The sequence below is a fragment of the Sceloporus undulatus genome, chromosome 2, assembly GCF_019175285.1.
Source record: "Sceloporus undulatus isolate JIND9_A2432 ecotype Alabama chromosome 2, SceUnd_v1.1, whole genome shotgun sequence".
NCBI classification, from domain to species: Eukaryota; Metazoa; Chordata; class Lepidosauria; order Squamata; family Phrynosomatidae; genus Sceloporus; species Sceloporus undulatus.
In genome coordinates, this window is record NC_056523.1 from 186,029,886 (window position 1) to 186,054,588 (window position 24,703).

At 41.6% G+C, this 24,703-nt stretch overlaps 2 protein-coding genes across 8 annotated transcripts in view; one reads left to right on the top strand and one right to left on the bottom strand.

The window, feature by feature from the left end:
• The window catches only part of NDUFB11 (NADH:ubiquinone oxidoreductase subunit B11), a 60,872-nt gene extending 58,643 nt beyond the window's left edge, over nt 1-2,229 (bottom strand). Inside the window, exon 1 of the mRNA XM_042448485.1 lies at nt 1,983-2,229. Coding sequence (XP_042304419.1) covers nt 1,983-2,195 — 213 coding nt within the window. The 5' untranslated portion in view covers nt 2,196-2,229. The remainder of the gene's footprint in view (nt 1-1,982) is intronic.
• A 1,449-nt stretch (nt 2,230-3,678) lies between these two features.
• RBM10 (RNA binding motif protein 10) overlaps nt 3,679-24,703 on the top strand; it is a 28,358-nt gene continuing 7,333 nt past the window's right edge. For 5 of the 7 annotated variants that reach the window (XM_042449090.1, XM_042449091.1, XM_042449092.1 and 2 more), the window contains exons 1-12: nt 3,679-3,826; nt 10,796-10,915; nt 13,330-13,516; nt 14,323-14,514; nt 14,661-14,730; nt 17,099-17,172; nt 19,205-19,291; nt 19,914-19,974; nt 20,108-20,281; nt 21,726-21,886; nt 23,441-23,538; nt 23,625-23,712. In XM_042449090.1, the coding sequence (XP_042305024.1) occupies nt 10,899-10,915; nt 13,330-13,516; nt 14,323-14,514; nt 14,661-14,730; nt 17,099-17,172; nt 19,205-19,291; nt 19,914-19,974; nt 20,108-20,281; nt 21,726-21,886; nt 23,441-23,538; nt 23,625-23,712 (1,209 nt within the window). In that variant the 5' untranslated portion in view covers nt 3,679-3,826; nt 10,796-10,898. Of the gene's footprint in view, nt 3,827-10,795; nt 10,916-13,329; nt 13,517-14,322; nt 14,515-14,660; nt 14,731-17,098; nt 17,173-19,204; nt 19,292-19,913; nt 19,975-20,107; nt 20,282-21,725; nt 21,887-23,440; nt 23,539-23,624; nt 23,713-24,703 lie in introns of those variants that run through there. The other 2 variants (XM_042449097.1, XM_042449093.1) reach the window with 2 other exon arrangements.

Consider the following 24,703-nt stretch of genomic DNA (forward strand, 5'->3'; position numbering starts at 1 on the left):
AACTGTAAGGAGCTCCTGTACCTTTGATGATTGTATAGAAAAGAGGATTTCGATCCAATTTAAAAATATGAAAATAAATACTATGATTCCTGTGTGCATCATGGACTGAAACCAGAATCTGTGGGTGCTCAAGTGTCATTAAATACAATGGCACAGTAAAATGGAGTCCCTTATATAAAATGGCAAAATCAAAGTTTATGTTTTGGAATGTATATTTTAAAAAATATTTTCAAGATGCTCTCAATACTGTATGTATTAAGCTTATGTTAACTGTGCAGCTGTACTTGTTTTCTTGTATGCCATTAAGCTATATTTCATTGCCCTTGGTTGCCATTGGCTTTGGTTGATTTGTGCTGAGACTTTTTTTTATTCTCTCTTCTGCACATATTTTTCATAGTGTTATTTATTTTCATATTTATTTTTTAATTGGGTTGCTTGGATCTCCTCTCCCTTTTTCCTCTTTCCTTTAGTAGGTGTTTTGATTGTTTTTGAGATCCTCCTGCTTTTTTGTGTATGTCAAATTATAGAGTTGGAAGAGACCTCAAAGGCCATCCAGTCCAACCCCATTCTGCCATGCAGGAACTCACAATCAAAGCACCCCTGACAGATGGCCAACCAGCTTCTGTTTAAAGACCTCCAAAGAACGAGACTCCACTGTCAAGCAGCTTTTACTATCAGGATGTTCTTCCTAATGCTGAATCTCTTTTCCTGTAATTTATGTTACAAGAGAGGATTTCAGCAGTGTTACTTGTCACTCATCCAGGCACAAAGCTATGCTTGGTGAAATTCCCTCTCCTATAAAATGTAAAGAGCCAACGTGGTGTAGTGGCTTGAGCTTTGGATTAGGACTTTAGAGATGTTGTCTTGGCAGTTAAAGTGGAATCATAGTGCTGGAATTGTGTAGTGTGAAAGAGCCCAAAGACTGAAAAAAGTTGGCTCATTATTATAGTTGTCCTAAGCTTAAGGTATTTTGCTGCCTGTTGTTGTGTGGCTTCAAGTACATGAAGGTGATCCTACCATGGGACTTTCTTATCAAAAATTGTTATGAAGTGGTTTCCTTTTTCCCTACTCTGAATCTGAGAGTATGACTTGGCTAAGGTCACCCTATGGGTTTCATGGCAAAGCAAGGATTCGAATCTTGGTATCCCAAGAGTTGCATAAGAGCCAGCATGATGTAGTAGTTTGAGTGTTGCTCTAAGACTCTAGAGACCAGGGTATGAATCCCAGTTCAGTCATACAAACTCACCAGGTGACCTTGGGCAAGTCACACTCTCTCAGCCTCTCTGAATAAACTTGCCAAGAAAACCCCATGACAGGGCTGCGTTAGGGACACCATAAATCACGACTGGAAGGCACACAACACACACATGTACACCCATGGATGGGATGGGGGAGTTAAATTTAACCCCAAATTGACAGATGTTAAGTGATGTTCAGGGCAAATGAGGTGCAATGGTCTGAGTACTGGACTGGGACACTGGGATATCAGGGTTTGCATCCCAGCTCAGCCAAGGAAACTCATTGGCTGACCCTGGGTGAATCACATTCTCTCAGCCTCAGAGGATGGCAATGGCAAGCCCCTTCTGAAGAAACCTGCCAGGAAAACCCTATGATGGGTTGGCCTTAGGGTCGCCACAATTTGGAAATGATCTGAAGGCACACAACAATATATTGAGAGAGGGAGGCAGAGTATATATGTACAGCAGGCCCTTGTAGCTGTCACTCTGCAACCTCACATCCTACATTGTGGTGTCCTTGTCACTTATTACTATCATTATTGTTATTATTATTATTATTATTTCTTGTGTACCTCCATATTATAATTATAATATAATAATATTTATTGTTACTACTATGATTTAATTATCCTTATTATTATTAATTATTATTCTTATTAATGTTGTTGTTGTTGTTTCTGGAGTGCCTCCATTTCGCGTGGCCTTGCCCTCCTCCTTGGCGTCGGTGCCCTCTCGCTCTCTCACCTTGATGAACATGGGTGTCTCTTCGTCGTCCTCCTGCTGCTCCCTCTGGGGGAGGGGCCTGGGGGCCACCTGGGACGGAGCAGGGACCGAGGGCACCTGGACGGAAGCCGAAGAGCGAACCCTCTCCCCTGAGGAGACGCCGCGTGCCCCGCTAGGCCTGGCTAAACACATCCACCTCTGCAGGCCGCCTAGCCTCCTCAAGGCCGCCGCCATGGTGGTCAGCTCTGCCGCCGGAAGTCCCGCCCCCTGACGCAGGAAGTGGGTTCGGGGGGAAATATTTCGCGCGCCCCCCTCCTTGGTGGCGGCGCCAAAAAGGGACCCTCAGCAGCCATGTCCTTCAGCGCCAACAGTGGAAAGCGAAACAGAGAGAGTGCACATTAAGGGATAACTAATTATTATTATTATTAAATAATAATTACTATTATAATTTTTATTATTGTTTCTGGAAGGCCTCCATAATAATAATAATATTGAGGCACACAAGAAATAACAATAATAATTTATCACTGTTATTATTTAATATTATTAATAACAATAATAATAGTAATAAAATTATTAACTGTTAATATTTAAAATTTTGTTATTTCTTGTGTGCCTCCATAATAATAATAATAATGATGATGAGGCACACAAGAAATTATTATTATTATTTAATATTGTTATTAATAACAATGATACAGTAATAACTCTTAATACTTATAATTTTATTATTATTTCTTGTGTGTCTCCATAATATTTTATATTACAAAATCTTTCAAAGATATAATAGCGGTGTTAGGAGACTATCGTACTGCCTCCTCCACCTCCTCCTATTGCATTCTGGGACTTGTAGTTTAAGGAGTGCCCTTTAGACTCCTCAGCCAGAGAGCTCTTAGGCCTCACTGGACTACAAACCCCAGAATGCAACAGGAGGCAGTCAGAGCAGTCAAAATGGAATAGCAGCACTATAAGAGTGTACTGAGATAATACAGTATAATAATAATACCAATAATAAGCTCATGCTACAAGTTTCTTTTTTCCCCAGTTTTTTTCCAGAGGTACTGCAAAATCTCTAGACATAATTAATTCTACAGACTTAACACGGCTATATCTTTAAATTCTACCACTGTGGAAAGCACCAAATTTAGCCGAATAAAGTGGTAATAATAATAATAATAACTGAAAGAAAGAAGTTGGCAGCATGAGATATCGTAGACTTCAATCTACTTCCTCAGATGCTTTTGTTCGGTGGTTCCTCCAAACTATGCCCTTTATTAAGGGATTTTGGACTTCATCTCCCAGAATCCCAGACTTTTGGCCAACATGGCTGAGGCTTCTGGGTGCTGGAGTCCAAAATTCTCTTAAAGGGCAAAGTTTGGGGGAATACTGCTTTAAGGGGACTTTGGACTTCACCTCCCAGAATCCCAGACTATTGGCTAACATGGCTGAGGCTTCTGGGAGCTGAAGTCCAAAATCTCTTTGGGGAACCATTTGCCCTAAAGTGAGGCGGTCTTGAACGGCATTGAAACCGGGAGGCGGAGCCTTGGGACTGAGCGAATGAGTGCAAAGCGAGCTCTGATTGACAGCAATGTGTACCAATCCCGTTACAGAGTGGGCGTTGGGTGCGAGATAAGGCGGGCGAATGGGTGCTCTCGGCCTTCCTTGTCACTGAGGCGAGGGACGGTGACGACGAAGAGAGTCCTGTGAGGAGGGGAGAGGGGGCGGGGCCAGTGAGCTACAGAGGCGCCGCCATTTTGTGAGGCGGGCTGCTGCTGCTGCTGCTGCTGCGTCGGGCCGAGGCAGCCGCATTCGGGGCGAATCCCCTCCTCATCCGCTTCTGGCGCCAGCAGGGCAGCTTTGGGCAGGTGAGCCAAGGAGGCGCCCGAGGAGGCTGGCCCTCTGAGGGAGGCCTCGACCAGGACGCAGGGAGAGCTCCAAAACACACTGCAGGAATAACCCACTTTGAGGCCGCTTTAACTGCCCTGGCTCAGTGCTGGGGAATCATGGGAAGGCTCAATGTCACACGAAACTACAGTTCCCAGAATCCCTTAGCATTGTGTTTTGGACCACGGAGAGAGAGAGAGAGAAATGGCTGCCTTCTCCTCCCGGGAGGAGCTCCGCACACTCCCCTCCTCCTCTCTCCATTAAATGGCTGCTTCCCTTCCCACGGCGGTTAAAAAGTGGCATCAGACCTGGTTATTTCTGCCGTGTGGATGCAGCCTCAGAGACAGAGGGGTTCCCAGGCTTCCCAACATGGCTGCAAGGAGCCTTGGGCAGCCCTTGGAAAAGGACAACAGGTTGATTTGTGGAGGAAGCTCCTCTACCTCCGAGGCCCTCAAAGTGTTCTCCCTAGTTGCTAACGACAACACACACCTTCTTGTTGTTGTTGTTGTTGTTGTTGTTGTTGCTGTTGCGTGCCTTCAAGTCTTTTCTGACTGATGGTGAACCTAAATATATGTCCAGAGGAGGTTTGCCATTGCCTTCTCCCTGAGGTTGAGAGAGTGTGACTTCTTGCCCAAGGCCACTCAGTGGGTTTCATGGCTGAGCAGGATTCAAATATGTCTCCAGAGTCATAGACCAAGACTGTCCAATCACTGTGCTGCGCAGGCTGTCAGGCATTCCCAGCCTCAGGTGCCCAAAGATGGTTGTGTGTCAATCTGGGTCCAGTTCTCTTTTGTCAGTCAAGACCAAAGCCTTGGAGTTCCCTGAATCCACCCGCAAGCAGACCAGGGGATCACAGGCTGCATCCTCACTGCAGAAGTAATCCAGTTTGACACCACTTTAACTGCCACAGCTCCATGCTGTGGATGGGATCCCAGGAATCATAGTTTGTTGGGAGTCCCCAGAATTCTGTAACATGGAGCCGTTGGCAGTTAATGCAGTGTCAAACTGGGTTATTTCTGCACTGAGGATGCAGCCACGTTTTGACAAAACACATTGGGTTTTGGGGTTGATTTGACTGTTTCCAAGAAAACATTCTGAATAAATTAAAATGTAAATGTTCAGTTTAGATTTAGATCTTATGCACTGAGCTAAAAGCCTTCTTTTTTAAAAAAGAAAGTTACATTTGTTCCCCCAAGCAGCACTGTTGAAATTCCTTATTCTACTACAGAGCCATTAAAGATGTAGGAGCCCTCTTCACTTTTCACTCTGGCAACTCTAACTGGTGCCTGGTTCTTTTCACTTGGCAGATAAGTATGCTGGCATGCACATTATTGGCTCTGAGGGAGTATTGTAAGCAATGAGGACACAAACTCAAGAAATGAAGAGGATAATATTTTTGTCTTGTGGCCCCTTAATGACCAAAGCATCTTATTGTGGCATATTAGTTTCTCCAAATTAGATACAGAAGCTAGTGTTTAGCAAAGAGGGAGGCAGAGCCTCTTCATTCACTATAGTATCAGAAGAATGCTTAATGTTAAATCTTATCAGACTGGATCCTGTCCATTTTCTTTGGGAAAAATCTGGGACCTGCTGATATAAATGGGATGCATGTATATGTAGGTGCTTGGAATTGCAACCTAAGTCTTTTTGGTTTGTTATAGAAGCTAAACTTGCTTTTATTACAACTGGTTCCCATTCTTGTTCAGAATGACATCTAATAAATGGCTTTAAGAATAGATAGCACAGTATTCCATGTTGTTGTTTTTTTGTTATTAATTTTGAAGTGGGAATACTACTTCATATTATATACATCATATCTTGTGTTTCTGGGAATGTTAAGCGAAATGATGGGTTAGGCCCAAAATGCAACATATGAACATTGCTGGACACACATTTTAAAGAATAGCTTTAGACCTGTATGATATTACTATCAGGGAAGATGGAAAAGTCATAAATTCTTCTGGTTATGTCACACATGACAGAGAACCTCTAGATGAGATGAAGTGTATATGATAGTTTTGTTGTTGTCATTGTGTGTCTTCAAGTCGTTTCCTACTTATGAAGACCCTAAGGCAAACCCATAATGGGATTTTCTTGACAAGATTTGTTCAGAGGAGGTTTGCCATTGCTTTCCCTTGAGACTGAGAGCATGTGACTTGCCCAAGATCACTCAGTGGGTTTCCTTGACTGAGTGGGGATTTGAACCCTGGTGTCAGAGTCATAATCCAGTGCTCAAACCACTGTGCCACACTGGCTCTCATGAGGTTAATTAATAGAAAGCAGTTATGGAAACTATGCTCATGGTCTGTATTGTTTTTCATATGCATCTGCACAGCAGTGGAGTAACAATAGTTAATTGTTTTTCCATTAAGCATATAGGGTTCAACTAGAGGAGGCCCCTTAAATCAATGGGAAATTGTAAAATAGACTTATGTAGATTCAATAGATCTATTCTAGTAAACCTCACAATTAGTTTTAGCCACTACTAGTACAGTCCCCCTGCTGTATCTATGGATTCAACTAGCCACACCTTGAAAATCCCCCCACCCCAAAAGCAAACTTTCATTTTGCCATTTTATATAAGTGACATCATTATACTATGCCAGTGTAAATCATGGGACTTGAGCATCCATGGATTTTGGTATCCGTAAGAGGTCCTGGGACTAAACTCCAGCAGATACCAAGGGCCCATTTTAATGGGTAATTTCAAGTATGGGAAATGTCCATTGGATGGAGAGTTGATATTTGTGTGTCCATTTAGATTTTTTTATCTATTCGTCAGCTGACAAAAGTCCTAGAATGGTTTACACAAAATAAATAAAGCCAACAAAAGCAGAGCTAACAATAACTTGATAAAAGAACATTAAAACCAAATCTAAAAAACTGGGCAAGCAAAGAGGATTTTTTCCCCTGGAAGTAGATGGGAAGAGATTAGGCTTAACATCAGTGGCTTTTTCACACTATAAAATTATAATGCTGTGATTCCACTTCTAATGGTCAGAACAAGCTCCTGTGCAACCACAGAGTTTGTAGTTTAGGGAAGAGTATTTAGAAGTCCCCAAATTCCATAGGATGCAGTTAAAGCAGAAATCAGTGCTATAACTGCATGGAGTGAAAGGAGCCAGGTAAAAACCTGACCAAAACCAGCCTCACGGGTCACACTTTACCCCGGCCCACATTCTTTAGCAAGAGTGGAAAATCTGTGGTCCTTCAGATGTTGCCAGACTAAAACGAACCATATTTTTTGAGGACGAGTCATACTGGCTTGAGATGTAGTCCAGTAGCATCTGGAATGATCTCCACCCTGTATTAAATGTTAAACTTGGGAACATTTGTGGAATAAGACTAGGAGATGCTTTTGAAACTGATCTGATGCAATATGTGTTCAAATAGCAATTATGGGGCTGTGCTTAAATGACCCATAAAGGGGTCATGTCTCAAACACTGCAGCACAAATTAAACACATTTATTATTATTTGGACACTCGACATGCTGTAATAAAGCAAAAACTTCAGCATTTCTTCTTGTGAACATAATGTAGGAGAAGAGCTCAGATAATGAGTTTAGTTTTAGATAATGAGTTTTAGTTTAATGCTTTAGTGTAGTGTCCCAACAGGATTTTAGTGTATTTGATACAGTGGATTCAGATTTAAGAAAATACACATGTTTTGTTTGAGCTAGGTTTGTTCATACAGTGTGATATCAAAAACGTATGTAGCTCTTTATTTTTCAGATATATCCTGTATTGTCAACTTATTATTGTGCTTTTTTTTAGTTATACCTTGAATTTGCAGTAATTTATAGGTATCTTCTTGAGTTGGCTGAGTGAAAGCACTTCATGTCCCATGAAATACATGGTGAAAGTATATTGATTTCCCCTTATTATATAACTTCTAATAACCTGGGAAGCTAGATTTGTGATACTGCCATTCCAAATATTGAGTAAATTCTGGGTAAGGCCAAAAATTATGACAGCATAAAGAATTTAAAATGTAAAATGTCGGTTTATTGTCTTGGTTCTCTCAACAGCAATCTGAAATATGCTTTCACTGCTGTTTCACATGCAGTAAATAGGTGCATAGTGTCCTCCTCCACATAGCTTAGTGTTGTGCAGGAGCCATGACAGAGCTGCAGAAAGTATGAAGTATGTATAGCAGAAAGAAGAGAATAGGTTTAATTATGAACAGAAAGGCTGATCATATATTTTGGAAGATGGGAAAGAAAATTATACAGACCAACAGGTATGAAACCTTAACTTTATTGATTTACTAGTGAGGATCTGATCTAACTTCTTCCTTTTAAAGAAGGCAGAATATACGGTATGTTTTAAAATACTCTCATGGAAAGGCTCTTAATTCTGCTCTTGTAACTTTTCATTTCCAGTGTGTTCAAACTGTCAAAAGGGCAAGCATTTTGCAAAGAGATGTCTATACTTTGTGTTAGGAGTGAATTCCTCTTGGCATGTTTTAATGGGTATTGTGCTTGAAGGGCACTTTAGCAGTCAGGAAGTACTGTATCTAGTTGTAGCCCAAGGTTGATGAAATTGAACTTTTTTCAGTTTTCACATCTACTTCTGCCCTAAAGAGAAGTGCTTCAGTAGTTGTCATTAACACAGTTGTGATTGACTGTAGTAAATGGGGGGAAATGTTGCAGTTTAGAGAATCAAAAACTTAGCAGTATTTGTGTTCACAAAGGTTATTGATTCAGTCAAAACTCCAGCCATATTGTTTTTTTTTTTATTTTTTTGTTTTTTTATTTATATACCGCTATTCCAAAGATCATAGCGGTGAACAGCAAGTAAGCTAATTAGCAAGTAATTAGCATATGTATTGGGGACAGAAGCAGGGGGTGCTTCAAATCTAGGCTGTTGGCTTAATACAGCTTGCTGGGTTCCTCATATAGCCATCTTGGCTGTAGCAGGTCTTTTCCCATATGCAGGCCACTTGCCCTTTAAGGATTAAGAGAGTTCCTACTATCTCTGATGATTTATTTGAAATAGCAGAGAGCATCTTCTTTCTCCTTCTATCCAGTGCAGGAAACACATGAAATAAAGGCACCTGATGGAAGTTCAGGACATGCTATGCATCTTTAAAGCCTTGTGTGTGCATGTATGATGATGATGGGTAGTTTTAAAATGTCAGTCTTCAGAACAGATTTGGGGCATTGAATCTATATTGCATTACAGTGAGTCTCTATGGCTGAATGAAAATTTGGACCTTGGTCTCCCAGCATCCTAGTCCAGTATTGAAATAGATACACCATGCTGGCTCTCAGGGGCTTTACTTAACAACAAATAAAATAGCTTTTAGGGAAATGGCTGTTCTTTTATGTGAGTGAGAGAATAGCATGTTTATTAAGATGTTTGCAGCCTTTCAAGTTCAAATAGTGTTTGTACAGTAGCAAAGAAGTTTGCTACTACATTGGTAGATTTTGTTTTCCTGTGCTCATTCCTGTTTGCATACATGATTACCACTAAGCAATACAATTTAATTCTGTGGTGCAATATAAATATTTCCTCAGTATAGGGATTTTCTTTTGTTGTTTTGTGATGGCTTTGTATATTAAGGCTCAAACCACTTTAGGTCCATCAATCTTCCTAAATCTCTCAAATCTCTGAAATGCAAAGGAGAATTATCTCACTAATGGACGAAGTGGCAACGTGCTCAAGGTCATATAGCCAGTTGGTTATAAAGCTAGGAATACATCTGTAGAGTCTTGGCTCCTAAGCCTACCTAATTACAGTGGACCCTTCCTATTGGCAGGCTGGAGATTGGCTGATTCAGGCACCTACATGTCACGACACCCCATACGCATTGCCACCCATTGAATAATATGGGGCATGACTGCCCACATTTTACCCCACATGTGGGGTGAGGATGGTACTAAACCTCCACAGTTGGGAAGGGTCCACTATACTCAAATTATGGCATGACGCAAATTGGCAATAAAGAGCGGCCTCTGGCCATGATAATGCTGGGACCATGGCAACTGTAAGGCCACAGTCCCAAGCTGGCTGCTGCCAGGCACCAGATTATCTCTGCTCCTTTTTGTTCCAGCTTTTAGCCCCTTCACTTGGCCTCGGCGCTGCTTCTGGGCATTTTGAGGGTATGTGTCATCTCAGTGTCACGTCCCCAAAGTGGCTAGAAGCCACTTTATTTGGCCTGTGTGTTTCAAGCCAATGTCTCTTACTGGAGCTCAGAATTATCATTATACTTTCCAATAAGAGGGGAAAATCTGTAGGGGTTGTAATGATCTTGCCCTCAAATAATGTGGAGAAATATGGCATTTCTTCTCAACTTTAAATTGTCAAGTTCTCTGAGGTGAGCCACACCTTATAAAGGGAGAACTGATACTTCACTAATAATAACCAGTAATATGGAGCAGAAATGGAGGTTTGGGCATGTCAAAATCCAGCACTGAGAGATCACATTGAACCAGTAATTATATTAATATGGTCATTTAGAAAACTGAAGATGCTCATCCTTAGAGTGCCCAGACAGCTCTTTGTTAATACAGTGGGCCCTTGTTATCCTCGGGGATTTAGTTCTAGGATCCCCCGTGGATAACAAAATCCGTGGATGCTCAAGTCCCATTAAATATAATCCCTTATGTAAAATGGAAAACCAAAGTTTGCTATTTGGAATGTATACTTCTTCGGAATATTTTCAAGCCATGGATGCTTGAATTTGTGGATAAAAAAAATCTGTGGATAAGGAGGGCCGACTGTACTATGGGAAAATGGCAAACCTCAAGCATAACTAGATAACATGGGAGTTGTACATGCATGTGTGAAGCCTAAAGGTTTTTAATGCATGGTTTAATAAATTGTAATTCTATTTTTTAAAATTGTTATATAGAAATAGTAATACAGGTGTAGCCATATTATACTGAGAAATTAGGCTGGAGAAATTGGGTCTGAAAATTGCTGAATTCCCCTATTTTCCCTGCAGAGATTGCTTAGATCCACTTCTCGCAATCTACTGGAATGGCAGCCACCCATTGAAGAGCCTGTGTTGGAAGATTTTCTGAAGCATTTGCAGTTCAGGGGTAGAAATGGAATATGAAAAAAGGTAATATATTTTACTTCAGGGCTCTAGAAAGGAATAAGCTATCTTTTATTCTGAGATAGCACATGACGATGCTATTGTGGTTTCTTGAGTTTTCTAGGTCTTGCCAATAAGCAAGGCAATGGTGGGATAAGTTCAGCATCAATTCTAGTATCTGCTCTGTTTTGTTAGAAATTAGCAGAAACTTACATTAATGGCAGTCTGTCTTTAGTCACTGCTTTAATACTCCTGTGGGTTGGGGTGCAGTACTGAAGTAAAGTGACTGCAGTGTCAAGCCCCTTGAGCTGACTGACTCTTAAGTACTATGATGTCTTGTTGAGATGCTCTTGTGATGATAAATGAGAAGAAAGCCTTTTAAGTAGTGATTTCATGGGAATAAACCTGTAACTCAGTTTCCAAGCACTGTTTTTTGTACAAATGAAAAATTGCACACAATAGGAGGTTCACTGTGCATCATACTTCTACAGTAAGCAGCATTAGGAAGCTGCTGTACCCTAGCAGCAGCTTTGTACTGCTAGGGTGCTAGTGATAGTTTGCTTATCTGCATTTCCATAGCTACAACATATTTTTTGTTTCACTGGTACAGTAGCGGGAAATAACCCCTTTATATTCCATGTGCTGTGGTCAGATGTAGAGCTAACCACATAGAGTAAAACACAGAGTTGATTAGTACCTTTGTTAGAATAACTACAATATTACTGATAATAGTGAGTTTCTATTTCTCAAGAATTCTGGCACAAAGGTTAGAGAAGAGGGAAGAAACAAAACGTTGGCAAATCTAATCAGGTATACTGGCCATGATCTCTTCCAAGATGAAGATTGCAAAGGCTTGATGAAGGTGTTACTGCAGAAGTAGGCAACAGTAGGAGGGGCCAGGATCCAGTTTTGGTCCTTGAGTCCCCTAATAAGCCATTCCTATCTGAAAAATCAGCTGCTGTGTAGAAGTGCAAGTAGATAAATAGGTACCACTTCAGTGGGAAGGTAACAGCAGTCTGTGCAGTCTTGCTGGCCATATGATCCACAGAGTAGTCTTTGACACTGCTGGCTCTTTAGCTCAGTAATGGAGATGAACACCGCCCCCTACAGTCGGACTTGACTTGACAACCTTTTCAAAGGGGAATATGTAGCTGAAAAGAAAATCAGAAGTGACTTCTGTTTTTTCTTTTAAGCCTTTCCAGTAAATTTTCTGGGTGTGTGTTTGTTTGTTTGTTTGTTTGAGGAAAATTCTTGCTTTTCACCACTGGTGTGGCTATTTGTTATCCTTGGTTAATTTTGCTCCAGATGTGTTGGTTTTTTGAGAACTTGTTCTCACCTTAGGAAACCACAATCATTGTCATCATCATGGCTGGCTGCACTCCAGAAGGCTATCCATTGTTGTTGTAGTTGTGTGCCTTCAAGTCATTTCCAGTTTATGGTAACCCTAAGGCAAAGCTATTGTGGGGTTTTCTTGGCAAGATTTGTTCAGAGGGGGTTTGCCATTGCCATCCTCTAAAGCTTAGCAGGGTGACTTGCCTAAGGTCACTTAATGGATTTCCATAACCATGGTTAAAGCATAGTTATTCCTGACTTGTATTAAAACAGAATGACACATGGGAGTCTTTAATGTGTATTAAATTTAGGTGTTGCACTAAATTAAAAGAGAGAGAGAATTAGGAAAAATATTGGAATAAATGAATCCTGTTTTGGGAATTTGTATAATATCAAAGTATCTCAGGCTTGGGTGATCTTATTTTTGTTGCAGTCTTTGTTGTGCTTGGAGACAATTCACTAGAGCATGGAAGCCCTTTAGATGGAAAGGAAACGCATTATTGGCTTCACTCAAATAGCTTTGGTGTACCGATAACATTACTAGAGCCACTTCTTGTACTCCTGCAGATGTATCTGAATCAGCCTTCAAAGGCAGTGAGGGTTCTGCACTGCTCCCCTGCCCTTAAACCTCAGATGTTATTTGAGTTGATTATCTTTTACTCATTTATACCCTATCGTGAAAATGCTTTTGATCATAGCCAGAGTGGTTTTACTTTACCGACAGAAGCTCAGAGAGGTGGAACTGATGGACTTCCAGGTGTTGTTGTTGTTTTAAGCTCCCCTTATATCTGATCATGGGTCATGCTTGTTGAGACTGATAAGAGTTAGGTCGTAGGTTCTGTACACCACATGAATAGGGTGGGGGTGGGGAATCCCTTTCAATATTTGGTTCACGTGAACAAATAGCAAGTGAAGATGATACCTCCAGAGCATTTGTCTGGTTCATACAAACACTGAAGTCAGTCCTTACCTGTGTTTGCCAATAATGGTCCTACATGGCCCTGACAAAAATACTAGATAGGGAAGAAATGTCTCCTGTCCATTAGTATTGGAATTGACATCTCAACAATAGTTCTCAGTATATATATTTTTATTGTATACTCTCTTAGAGGTGGTCGTGGTGATCGGACAGGTCGCTATGGTGCTGTAGACCAAACCCAGGATGAGGGTTCAGAAGGCCGGAACCAGAGGGACCACGACTATAGAGATATGGATTATCGAGCCTACATGCGAGATTTCAGCAACCAGGAATCTGCCAATGACTATGATGATTCCTCTGAGGAACACAGTGTGGAGGTAGGTTGAGGTGGGCCTTTTGGGAGATACTTATGTGCTTTAGGTTTTCTGTCTTCTGTGGCAATGGAGTTCTCTTGGCTGTGTGTTTTCTCTAGAGTACTACCTCTTTTACTGGAAACCTTACAACGGGAGCATTTTATTTATTTATTTATTTTTGCTGTGAACAGCTGGCATGAGAAGAAATTAGATTTAACACCCAGCTTTTGTGCTTCCAGCTGTATTTGTCCTGTTTGTGGTGGTAAAAAATTCCCTTAAACCAGATGTGTGCAGCACTTGGCTCCCCAGACTGTAATTCCTATAATCCTCCAGTAACTGTGCTGGCTATGGGAGTTGTAGGCAGGCATCTGGAATGCAGCAGTTGCCCACCCCTGGCTTAGACTTAGGTTTCAAGTTTTCTCTTTCAGAAACTCCAAAGAAATAGTGTACAGTACTATTTATACTTGTTCCTGCACCATTTAGGTAGCCACAAAAACTGCATAAAGGTCCAGTTGGAGAAGATTGCAGCAGGCTGCATGACGAATTCATAGAGAAGAGAGTCTGCATGGGTCCTGGGAAAGGGACTAGAACTGAACTTGTAAAGAAATCTTTGCTGCTGCTATGATATTATGTGTATTTGGAGGACTGCTTGTCCTGGTGCCATTATGAGTTAGTGTTAGGAAAGGCAGAGGGTGGAATGTATGTGTGGTTATATGGCTATTAGGATGTTTATTAGAAAATCACTAGGTCTTGGTTTGCAGGACTGGCCTCTTTATCTGTTGAAGTCTTGCCTATTCACACCCTACCTCTTTTGTGCTTTTGTTAACTAGGATTCCTATGAGGCCTCCTCTGGATCTGAGACGCAGCGTAGAAAACGGGACAGCCCCAGTGATCACCTAGGATTTCCTGGTGATGGCGACTATCGGGACCAGGACTACAGAACTGAGCAAGATGAGGAAGAACAGAAGGCTAGCAGTATCATCATGCTGAGAATGCTGCCTCAATCTGCTACTGAGAATGATGTATGTTGATACTTCAGCAGAGAGGCACTGCTGTTGAGTCTTTGCAGTAACTTACTGTCATTATTCACTTATTCAAGTACAGTAATTCTTTTCTGTTTAACACTCTTCTGGCATTTGTATCATTGACTTCCTCTATGCTTCTATAGATCCGGGCTCAGCTGCAGGCACATGGATTCCAGCCTCGGGAGGTGCGACTGATGCGGAATAAAGCTTCAGGTGAGCTCCCGTTCACAGTTCTAACTTCTCTTCTTTTGGTTTGGCTGTAGTATTTCACCTACTATGTGGCACGTTCCAAAATGTGGTGTGGTATACTAGGTGTGTGTGCAAATGGAACAGATATTGCCCTGTGGCATTAAATATTTAGTTGTGGTCTCTGCTGTATCCATTCTCTTACAGCATTTAGGATTAATCAGGCTTTCAAATGACAGCAGTGGGATTCATAAGTAACTCTGGAGTGCTTTTGTATTTTGACCTTAATCATCATCCCTTAATCTTGGGTGTCAGTAGTTCCTCTGCTGTGTGATTGGCTGGGGAAAGTAGCAAAACACTGGGGTATGTGTAGCCTTGGATCCTATTCTTTTCCAAGTTTCACTGAACTCTTTATAAGTGTGAGGCTACTGGGGCTCTAGCTGTTCACCATATCTTTCTTTATGAAGATTAGTTCTTTGGTTTCTTACTGTCTTGGTCAACTTTTCTTTGGGATCAGAAACAAAATGCATTGATGAAGATCTGTACTGTGTCTTCTACTTGGTCATATTTGATCATATTTCATTGGTTTGGAGGGGGGATCCTTCTTTGATCTTTGCAGCCTAAGTTGGGCTCTGTTTTAAGCATGTAGTACTGATGGAAAAGATGCCAGGACAGGTTTCACAGCTTTTTATCTATCGTCGAATGCAACCCTCAAAACAAATGGGACCTTCCAGGGACTTCTGAGAGCCCCCTGGGTTGTTTCTAGCCTGTTTGTGGGATGAGAGAGATGGAAGATTGTCTAGCACCTGTCTGTCCACACTACTTCATCGATAATCTTGTTTGGTGTGGTAGACCATAAGTTATGCTAGTCTACACCAAGGAAATCAGAATACCAACTAGTGGGGTGGTGGCTGTGGATAGTGCAAAGGTGGCAAGAAAACCCTTTAGCCTGCTCTAGGGAGAAACTGTTGGGTTGTGCCTAGTCTGTAGCTTATAACTAGGGAGAAATATTAAACTAAGCAGGTAAGTTTGTTCCTTCTTACATATCACACACATTTACCTGCTGCCCATGAGTATACTTGTGTACCTCTTCTTTTTCTTTTCATTATTTTTAAAAGCAAGGTGTGTGGCACTACAGTCCTCTATATCTTGCTCTGTGTTGTACGAGGTCTGAGAAAGGCTGCCAGGTACTACTTGATGGAGGGTACAGAAAGGCACCCTGCTACCATGGGCAACCAAAGGCTGATAGAACAAATTAAAATTGTACAATCCTGTTTATGAGAAGTCCACTTTTTCTAGGACAAGGGACTATAGACTTTGAAAATAAAAGAGTTCTGAATTAGTCTTAGCAGACTACTTTTTCTTGCATCTGTTTAGTTTCTTTTAAACATTATACTGTACTTATCACATTAGAATGGTACACCAGTTTATATACTTTTCAACATTAAGTTTAATTCCATTATTTCTAAGTACAAGTGTAGGAAAGATGCTAGTTATCACCATATTATTTCGCTGAATTCAGTGCCCCTTCTTAGGGTTTATGCCAAACTTCTTCCAATCTAGGCACATGACGTTATTTGGTTTGTGTTTAAGTTTATGGTAGATAACACTTCTTTATGGCACTCTTCTTTACTGTAGCTGTGAGGGAAAACACTATTATTCTGGTTGGGGCAGTGAGGCTAAGAGCATGACTCATCTAAAGTCATCCAGTGGGTCTTACAGATTGGTTGGGATTTGAACCCAGATCTTCCCAGTTTCAGATTTGATAGCTCTGCAGTTTTTTGTCTCTTGACGACATCATAGCTGTTGAATCCCCTGCTGTTAGTTCTCTGACATGGTGGGGTGCTTTTTTATTTATTTATTTTTGTCGTCCCCCCCCCCCCCAAGTTATGCAGGTGCTTACCATAAAGTAGTAGTAGTAAGAGGGAGCCTACTGGACAAATGCTTTGAAATAGCTATTTCTTATACTATGGAAGCAGAAGTGGTAGTAGATAACAGAAAATGTTAGTGCTAGAGAAATGTTAAGGCCAGATCTGTTTGGAGCTATCATTTGCTGTCAAGCAGGATTTTGAGGCTACTGAATTGGGACTCCACAGTTCTGTTCCCAGGTCTGAGTCAGAAAAAAACATGTTGAGGTCCAAGCAGCAATGAGTGGCAAAAACTATTTCTGGTTCAGAATGATCAGAACACCAAGCTTTCCTTTTTTCGACCAGCCTCTGAGTCTGCACCACCCCACTTTGCCACTAGGGTGCCCTTTCTGTGCCTTTCCACCCTCCCCTGTTTTCTCCCCCCTGCACCTTGCCCTCGCCCCATTTGGTACAGCGACAGGGGTGCGTGATGTTGGCTGGATCTGTTGACTAACACACTGCGTCTGTATCTGAATGCTGTCCTCCAGGTCAGAGCCGGGGCTTCGCCTTCGTCGAGTTTAATCACTTGCAGGACGCTACACGATGGATGGAAGCCAATCAGGTTGCTTTGCTGCACTTGAAACCCACAAGTACTCCTACTGTTAATGACCAATCCAAAAAGCTGGTTCATATAACAAGCCCCAGCCACTTCCCCCAGCGGGAATCACTAAAGAGGGATGGGGAAAAGAGGACTTAGGCCTGAGAGTGAGAAGTCCTGCACTGTCTAGTCCCAGGATTTAGAACAGAGTGATGGGAACTGGGTGGAGATTTCTGGGCTCTCTCCAGATCTGGAAGGCTGGGGTTTCTAGTGTGTTCAGAGTAGATACACAAGAAGTCAGGACTTCCTAAGTAGTTACTAGTAGCCCAGGCAGTGGGTTAGCATCTGGATTTGATTTGCTTCTTGGGGAGGAAAAATGGGTTCTAGCAAGCTGAGAAGGGAAACCAAGGAGCTAGCTTTAATCTATAGTAGTAGAAGTTGGGGGAATTCCTAGTAGTAACAGATAAGGGTTTGAGGAGTCAGGACTCCTATGTGTTCTTTTTCATGCTCTGGAAGTATGCATGATCCTCCGTGTGACAGTCTCCAGCATTCCTAGACTTTAGCGTTTAGAACTCAGCCAACTAGGTGTGAAAGCTGACTGATTTTTCTCCTTAGCTTGTCAGAGACTATCATGATAGGGGTATCAGTACTCTTAAAGTGCAGTCAGGGATTTAGGATGGAAATTCTAGGAGGCCTTTTCTCCTTCCTCTCAAGGTTCAGTGTTGACAGTCCATCTATGAAATACCCTGTTTTCTCTCCAATATAATAGAGTTGTGACTGGCTATGAGCCAAGCTTTTAGACCCCAAACTTTTGGTTTGACCAGAGTTTCAAACTGTAATGTTGGTTCAAAATAGCCACAAAGTTGGTGTAAATGTACCCCTAGCCCAAACTGTTTGGTTTTTGCAGTGTTTATGCAGTCACGGCAGTAGCTTCTGCCACCTCCTCCTCCACCTCCTCCTCTTATACTTCTGTGTTGGCGGTATAACCAGGCCGTGTGTGCGCATCCCCAGTGGGACCTGACACATGTAGCCTTGGGATGGCTGAGATGATGCACTTTGCTCCGGATGCAAGAAGGATTAACAAGCAGGTGTGGGCTAGAGACTCCTTTTGAGCACAATCTGTACAAGTATGTGTGATAGTGGCACTGTCTTATCTGTGTAGGATGGCAATCAGCCAGAGGTAAATAAGGTTCTTGCATCTATCAGCAATACTATAGCCTATGGCAACTTGGCTTAGCTCCTAACAAATGCCTACTAGCTCTGTAGTTCTTACAGAATATATAGCTTATAATCATGGGCTGCCCTCTCTATGTGCTGAGAGTCTGAAGCTGAGTATAGCCATCTTGTCAAAGACCACTTCAGAAATATACTGTTCCTTAGCAAACAACAGAGTTGTCTCTGGACAGAATAGAGTAGCAAACCAAGTACTCAACATAGAAATGGAGGTATACCTAGCTTAAAACGTTATTCTACATTTCCCAGATGTTTCCACCTCTTGAATGGACTTGTGACCAGCACATTGGGTGTTCTTCCCAGCATGCCCTTAAATGGAAGTTGACATAAACATAACAGTGATGAATAAAGGAGTGCTGTCTTTCTATGGAAAGGTGCCTGTTGTGGGGGCATAGTGATTCTGGGTTGGGACAAAGAGCTAGTAATACATGTTCCCAGCTTGTGGGACAGAAGGTGAAAATGGGTCATTCTAGTGACATAGTGGTATTGTATGATGGTGTCTTGGAGCACGGCTGCATTCTCTCTGTCTGTTTCTTCTCTCCATCTTTCTCTCTGTCTCTCTCCAACACACTCTCCCTCCATCACAGCAGCCAGATGTCCCGGTGCCTTGGGTAGAGACAGGTGCCTCTGTCGGCAAGATTAGGTGTGCGCTAGCCAAGTAGCCAAGCTCCAAACCTCTCTCAGCCTGTGCTCCCTTCCCTCCCTCCCCCTCATCCATTCAGCTGAAGGGTTTGATCCTCTCCTTCTTTCTGCTGCGGCAGTGACGGGCACCTTCTTTTCCCCACTGGTCTAGAATCTCATTGCTGTGTTTCTCTCCCTGCAGCATTCTCTCACCATCCTTGGCCAGAAAGTTTCCATGCACTACAGTGATCCTAAACCCAAGATCAATGAGGACTGGCTCTGCAGCAAGGTATGTACTTTGAGATCAGTCTCCAGCTTGAAGGCCTCTCTGTGGTGATCTGAGGATTGGACCTGAGGGTGTGTGAGAGGGAGCTCTGCTGCTTGGGAGGGCTGAGTGAAGATCTGTTACAGAGGAGTGATGATTGGCTTTTTCCAAACGCAGGCACTATCTGGGAAATGGGCAGTAGTGTGTGCTAAGTTCAAGTTCAGCATCAAGAAAATCCAATGTTCTTGATCAGAACCAGCCTAGGCAATCTAAATATATCTGTTTTATTTTGAATGGTTTTGTTTCCCAGAGCAGGGGTTCAAGATGCTCCTGCAATGAGTTCTAGAGACTGCAAATGACATGAGGTACTGTGATCCTTGAAGAGTTGGTTAGGAGTTGAGACTTATGCCATAATAAACATGACAGAGGGCACACTTCTGAGATTATGCGAAACATTTGTGTATGTGTGTGTTTTCCAACCAATGCAGTGGAAAATGCAGGAAAGGTATGCACCTGAGGTTACTAGAAGGAATTAGCTATTTTGCAGCAAGGGCAGGATTTTGTAAAGTGAAGTTTAGTAGATAATTGGGCCATGTGTTGAAGCTTCTTAACACTCTACATTAAGATGGTTTTGCTCTTTTAACAGTGTGGAGTACAGAACTTCAAACGCAGAGAGAAGTGCTTCAAATGTGGCATTCCCAGATCTGGTATGTTTGAATGTCCTAGTTCTATAGCATTCTTTTTATTATTTTTCTCATATATGGTCCTGCACACTCATTCTAGTTGCCTATAGCATTCTTTTTATTATTTTTCTCATATATGGTCCTGCACACTCAACAGAAGCTGAGCAGAAGCTTCCTCCTGGTAGTCGCTTGGACCAGCTGGTGGCTCTGTCAGGGCGTGAACTCAGTCAAGGCCTTCTGCCCCTCCCACAGCCATACCAGGTGTCAGCAGCCCTCTCTACTCAGCCTATGGCCCAGATGTCTGAACCCTGTGCAGAGAATGCTAATGACAGTGAGTATGGTGTTTGAGCAGTGTGACAGTTTCCAGTGTATAGCTATAGTCAGACCTGAACCAGTCTAGTTTTCATGCTGTCTTTACAGTTAAAGTGCAAATCACATTACATTGAGGGTGCTGAAAACAGCCTTCCAGGAAGGGAAAAACTATGATGATTCAATTAGTTCAACACTAGTGCATTAAGGAACAATGTGAGTGGAAGTATAATGGGCACTTCGATTTGACTGTGTCACAAAATTTATGTTGTTTCAGTAGTCTAAGAGTTTGGATTTCTCTGTGTGACACCAAGTTTCATTGAGAAATGGGCAAAAAAGAGTACGTGATGGGATGTCGTTTGTGAATATCTTCATTGTAGGATTTAATATCTCGAGCTAAAGAATTTCTTTTAAATACTGTGACAACAAAATACTGCTATTTAATGAAATTATATCAATTATGCCTGAGTGTTGGTGGTGCCAGGATATGGAATTTGTATTTTTGTCGTGAATTTGGAAAGAAAGCTTGGGAAGCTGGGGACTTGTGAATGAGAGGAAGCTATAAAGGTAGGGAAAAAGTGGATTGATATCTGTGCTGATCAAAGACATGTTCTAGAGTCTAGATGCTGAAGACATTCATTAAAAAAAGAGGCTTTCAGGACATGACCTTGCTTTAAGTTTTGTCATTACATTTAAGTTAAGTCAAATCGAAGTGCCCATTATGTAGCATAGTTGTATACTGAGTGGTGTGTAGCCTACATCTGTTGGCTGGCTGCTTCAACCACTGCTGCTGTTGCTTTTCCATTCTGCTTCTCATGTGTAATTCAAGATGTGGAACTCAGGATCTGCAGGTTCCCTGATAAAGGATGTTTCAGCAACTGAGAAATACTAATGTATTTATTAAATTTTATTATATCATAGTAATGAGGATGCAAGAGAGTAGGAAGGGAAGAACTCTACAACTGAATATTTTCTTTTCTTACTTTCTCAAACCCCCTTCCCCCCTGTCTCTCAGGCTGGTTCTTGCAGCTGAGGGAAAAAAAACCTCACAGCCAACTGCTTGGAGTAGAAGTAAAGCAACTGTTTTTCTCAGTCACTGAGTGACGGTTTGGGATGTAGTGGTAGTTTAGCCAGCAAGTAGTTATAGTGCAACGCAGTGTTCAGTTCACAAATATACTACAGTCACATGTATTTTAAAAGGAGCTTGAAGTATCATCATAGCTTTATGAACTTCTTATTATTTGGCTTTTTCTCCCTTTATTCAACTAAAAGTTTTTTCAGGTTCTGTCTGAAACACTGAGGGCCAAAACTTGATCTTTTTTAAATAAATGAAAGCCAAAATTCTGTGGACCCTGTACATGCCATATAGAACATTGTTAGCTGTGAAGATTCCTAAATCCAGTTAGATCGAGGTGCCTGAAAGTTGTCAAGATTTTAACTACTATGTTGTTTCTTATTCTTGACAGCCATCATCTTACGAAACCTGAATCCACATAGTACGATGGACTCCATTTTAAGTGCCTTGGCGCCATATGCCGTTCTCTCCTCCTCAAATGTCCGTGTAATCAAAGACAAACAGACACAGCTTAACCGTGGTTTTGCTTTCATTCAGCTCTCCACCATTGTGGTGAGTGCCACAATCAATGAGATACCAGAAAGAGACTGTTGAAACAGATTCAGCACCTGAAGTTTGTGGGCCCAACACGTTTCTTTCCAAATACCTGTAGAGAAAGAGGAGAAAGGGGGCACAAGAAAGATGGTTGAGTCTAATTAAAGTTTCCAGTTCATCTATTGCAGGAGCAGGCATCCATACTGACTGGTTGCTATAATAGATACAGTAGTTTGCAATCAAGCAGGGCATTTATTACAATTGGAGACCACAATTGAAAACCTTCATTTATGGGGCCCGTGCACCATTTGCACTGTGGGCATAATCTGGTTAGGACATGAGGGGACTTGGTTTTCCTTTCAATATACATTTTCAGGGATGCTGAATGACATATGTGCTAGGGAATGAAAGGCTTGAAACTTAACAGTGTGTCTGTAGGAGATGGAAAATAAATATGCACACTTTGTAGTTGACATAAATATTTTATAATTTGCCACAGCAGCCTGTTGTGTCATACTTAGAATACTTGACTTCAAAAGGAGAATCCTTCACCCCCTGTGATTCTTCATTTTAATAGGAAGTTAGGAAGCTTTAGTCTGTTGGCAGAGACCTAAAGTACTGCTTTAGGTTCGGGAGAATGTACTGTAGCAATAGACTTTTTTTTAACATCTCTGTCCATTTCTTGGAACAACTGTTGTTTGTGCTGTGCTATTGGCTGCTTTTTAAATTCTCAGTTCCAAAAGAAATTCAGCATGGGGGAGGAGGAGGAGACAGAGTCAGCCATATGAGGAAAACCAGTTCTGAATCTTATCATGCATTCACTGAAGTTGTGCCATGGTTCCTTGGATCCTTGCTAGTACATTAGCTGATTCAGAGTAACATATTTTAAAAGATTACAGATAAAGACTTCAGTACATTAAAGAGTGGGTGGACAATTTTTTTTTTCTATCAAAGGCAGCATTCTCTCAGGGTCAGTCTGTCACTTTGTATGCTGGTGATGAGCAGAACTGCAGCCAGCTATATATGGGGGCCAGTGCCAAAAATAGGGAGATTCACCTATTTTTCTCCTGTCACTCTGCCCCCATATCTTCCCACTAGAACCACTAGTGAGTTACTGGGAAAAACGCACATTGCTTTCAAAGAGGCTTGAATTTATTATTTGCAAGAGGATTTCTTAAATTAGGGTGAGGTCTGCATGAAATTAGACTGGGGTGGTGAACCACTCTTGTGTTAAAAAGTGACATCTAATAGCACAAACCAAATCAAATGGCATGAAGATTTTTTCTTTAATGTATGCACATGGGAAAGGAATTTGATATGCTGCACGACATGCTGTCATACGATGTTTATCCAGACCAAGACTTGTGGATTTTGAAGTCCCAGTGTCCATAGTGGACAGCTCCTCTTGTGAACAACATGCTTGGCAGGGAACAGTAGAGAGAGAGAATGGCAGGGGCTTCTTTCTAATGCTTCATTATACAAAAAGTTTGGCCTGGAATGGAAAAGTGGCATGTGCAGCTGATCCTGTTTTTTCCTCAGGATTTCATTTCTCTTCTTTTTCCTCTTGCGCAGGAGGCAGCTCAGTTGCTGCAGATCCTTCAGGCCCTGCATCCCCCTCTGAACATTGACGGCAAGACAATTAATGTGGAGTTTGCCAAAGGTTCCAAACGGTGAGTGGATATGGGCTGTATCCAGAATTCAGGATTCTGTTGCTGTTGCAGGAAATTTTACTAATGACTCCTATGTTTCTCTGCAGGGACATGAGTTCATCAGATGGAAACCGCATCAGTGCAGCTTCTGTTGCCAGCACTGCCATTGCAGCTGCACAGTGGGCTATCTCACAGGTAATATTCTGGCTGAGAAAGGTGGGAGACTAAGGGATTCCTTTTGGAGACAAGGATGCTTTCATCATCATTCCATTTGCCAGAGCTTAGAAAAGTTACTTCATTGAATATAATTCCCAAATAGATAGCCATTCTGGGATTTAACGTTCCAAAATAGCTTTGCCAAGCTTGGCTATAAGCTAGCAACCCCTGTTGATTAAGGTGTCTTACTGTAGGCTTCTTTACATTTTGAAAATTGGATTTTCAGCTGAAGACGTGTGTGTGTGTTCTGCTATAGAGAGCACACAATACATTTTCTTCTCTCACTGCAGTGTTTTTGATTCGGCTGAACTATGGCACAGTCATGAAGCATTAATTTATAAAAGTAATTTAAAAAGAATGAAAAATAAACCCTCAGCTGGATTATTGTTCCAAAATAATGTTGTACCACTTCATATCAACTAAATGTAGATTACAGAAAATACATTCCACCCAGTTAATCCAAAGTATCACCAAATATTTGTATTATTATTAGTAGTAGTAGTAGTTGTAATTATTTATATAACACCATCAGTTTATATGGCGCAGTAGAAAGCCATATTACTCTGTACCTGTGTTTCCCTGCCGACCTGAGGTATGATGGGTAGTAGAAAAGGCAGAGTCTTTTGTATACAAAGATGGAACCTGAATTACAGAATTTCCCCTCCAAGGAATCTTGTTTGGTCTCTGGTATTAAGCTCATTCTGCTCTTTCATCAAGACTTGACTTCTTAGTAGGCTGTGGTTTTTTCCTGCTGCTTTGTGAAGGGCCTTTGGTTTTCTTACAGACCATTAGACCTTGTTTTTTACTATTTGGGGCTTCTTTTTCTTAGCTGCTTCAGTTTTGACTTGGTTATTTTTCTAGTTTTGATTTGGAAAACTGCCCTAAAAGGAACTTACTCAAAAATCTGAAAAGGGCTGAGAATGTGAAAAACAAAAGTTTAAATAAATTTGGCTAGATCTCTATTCTGCAC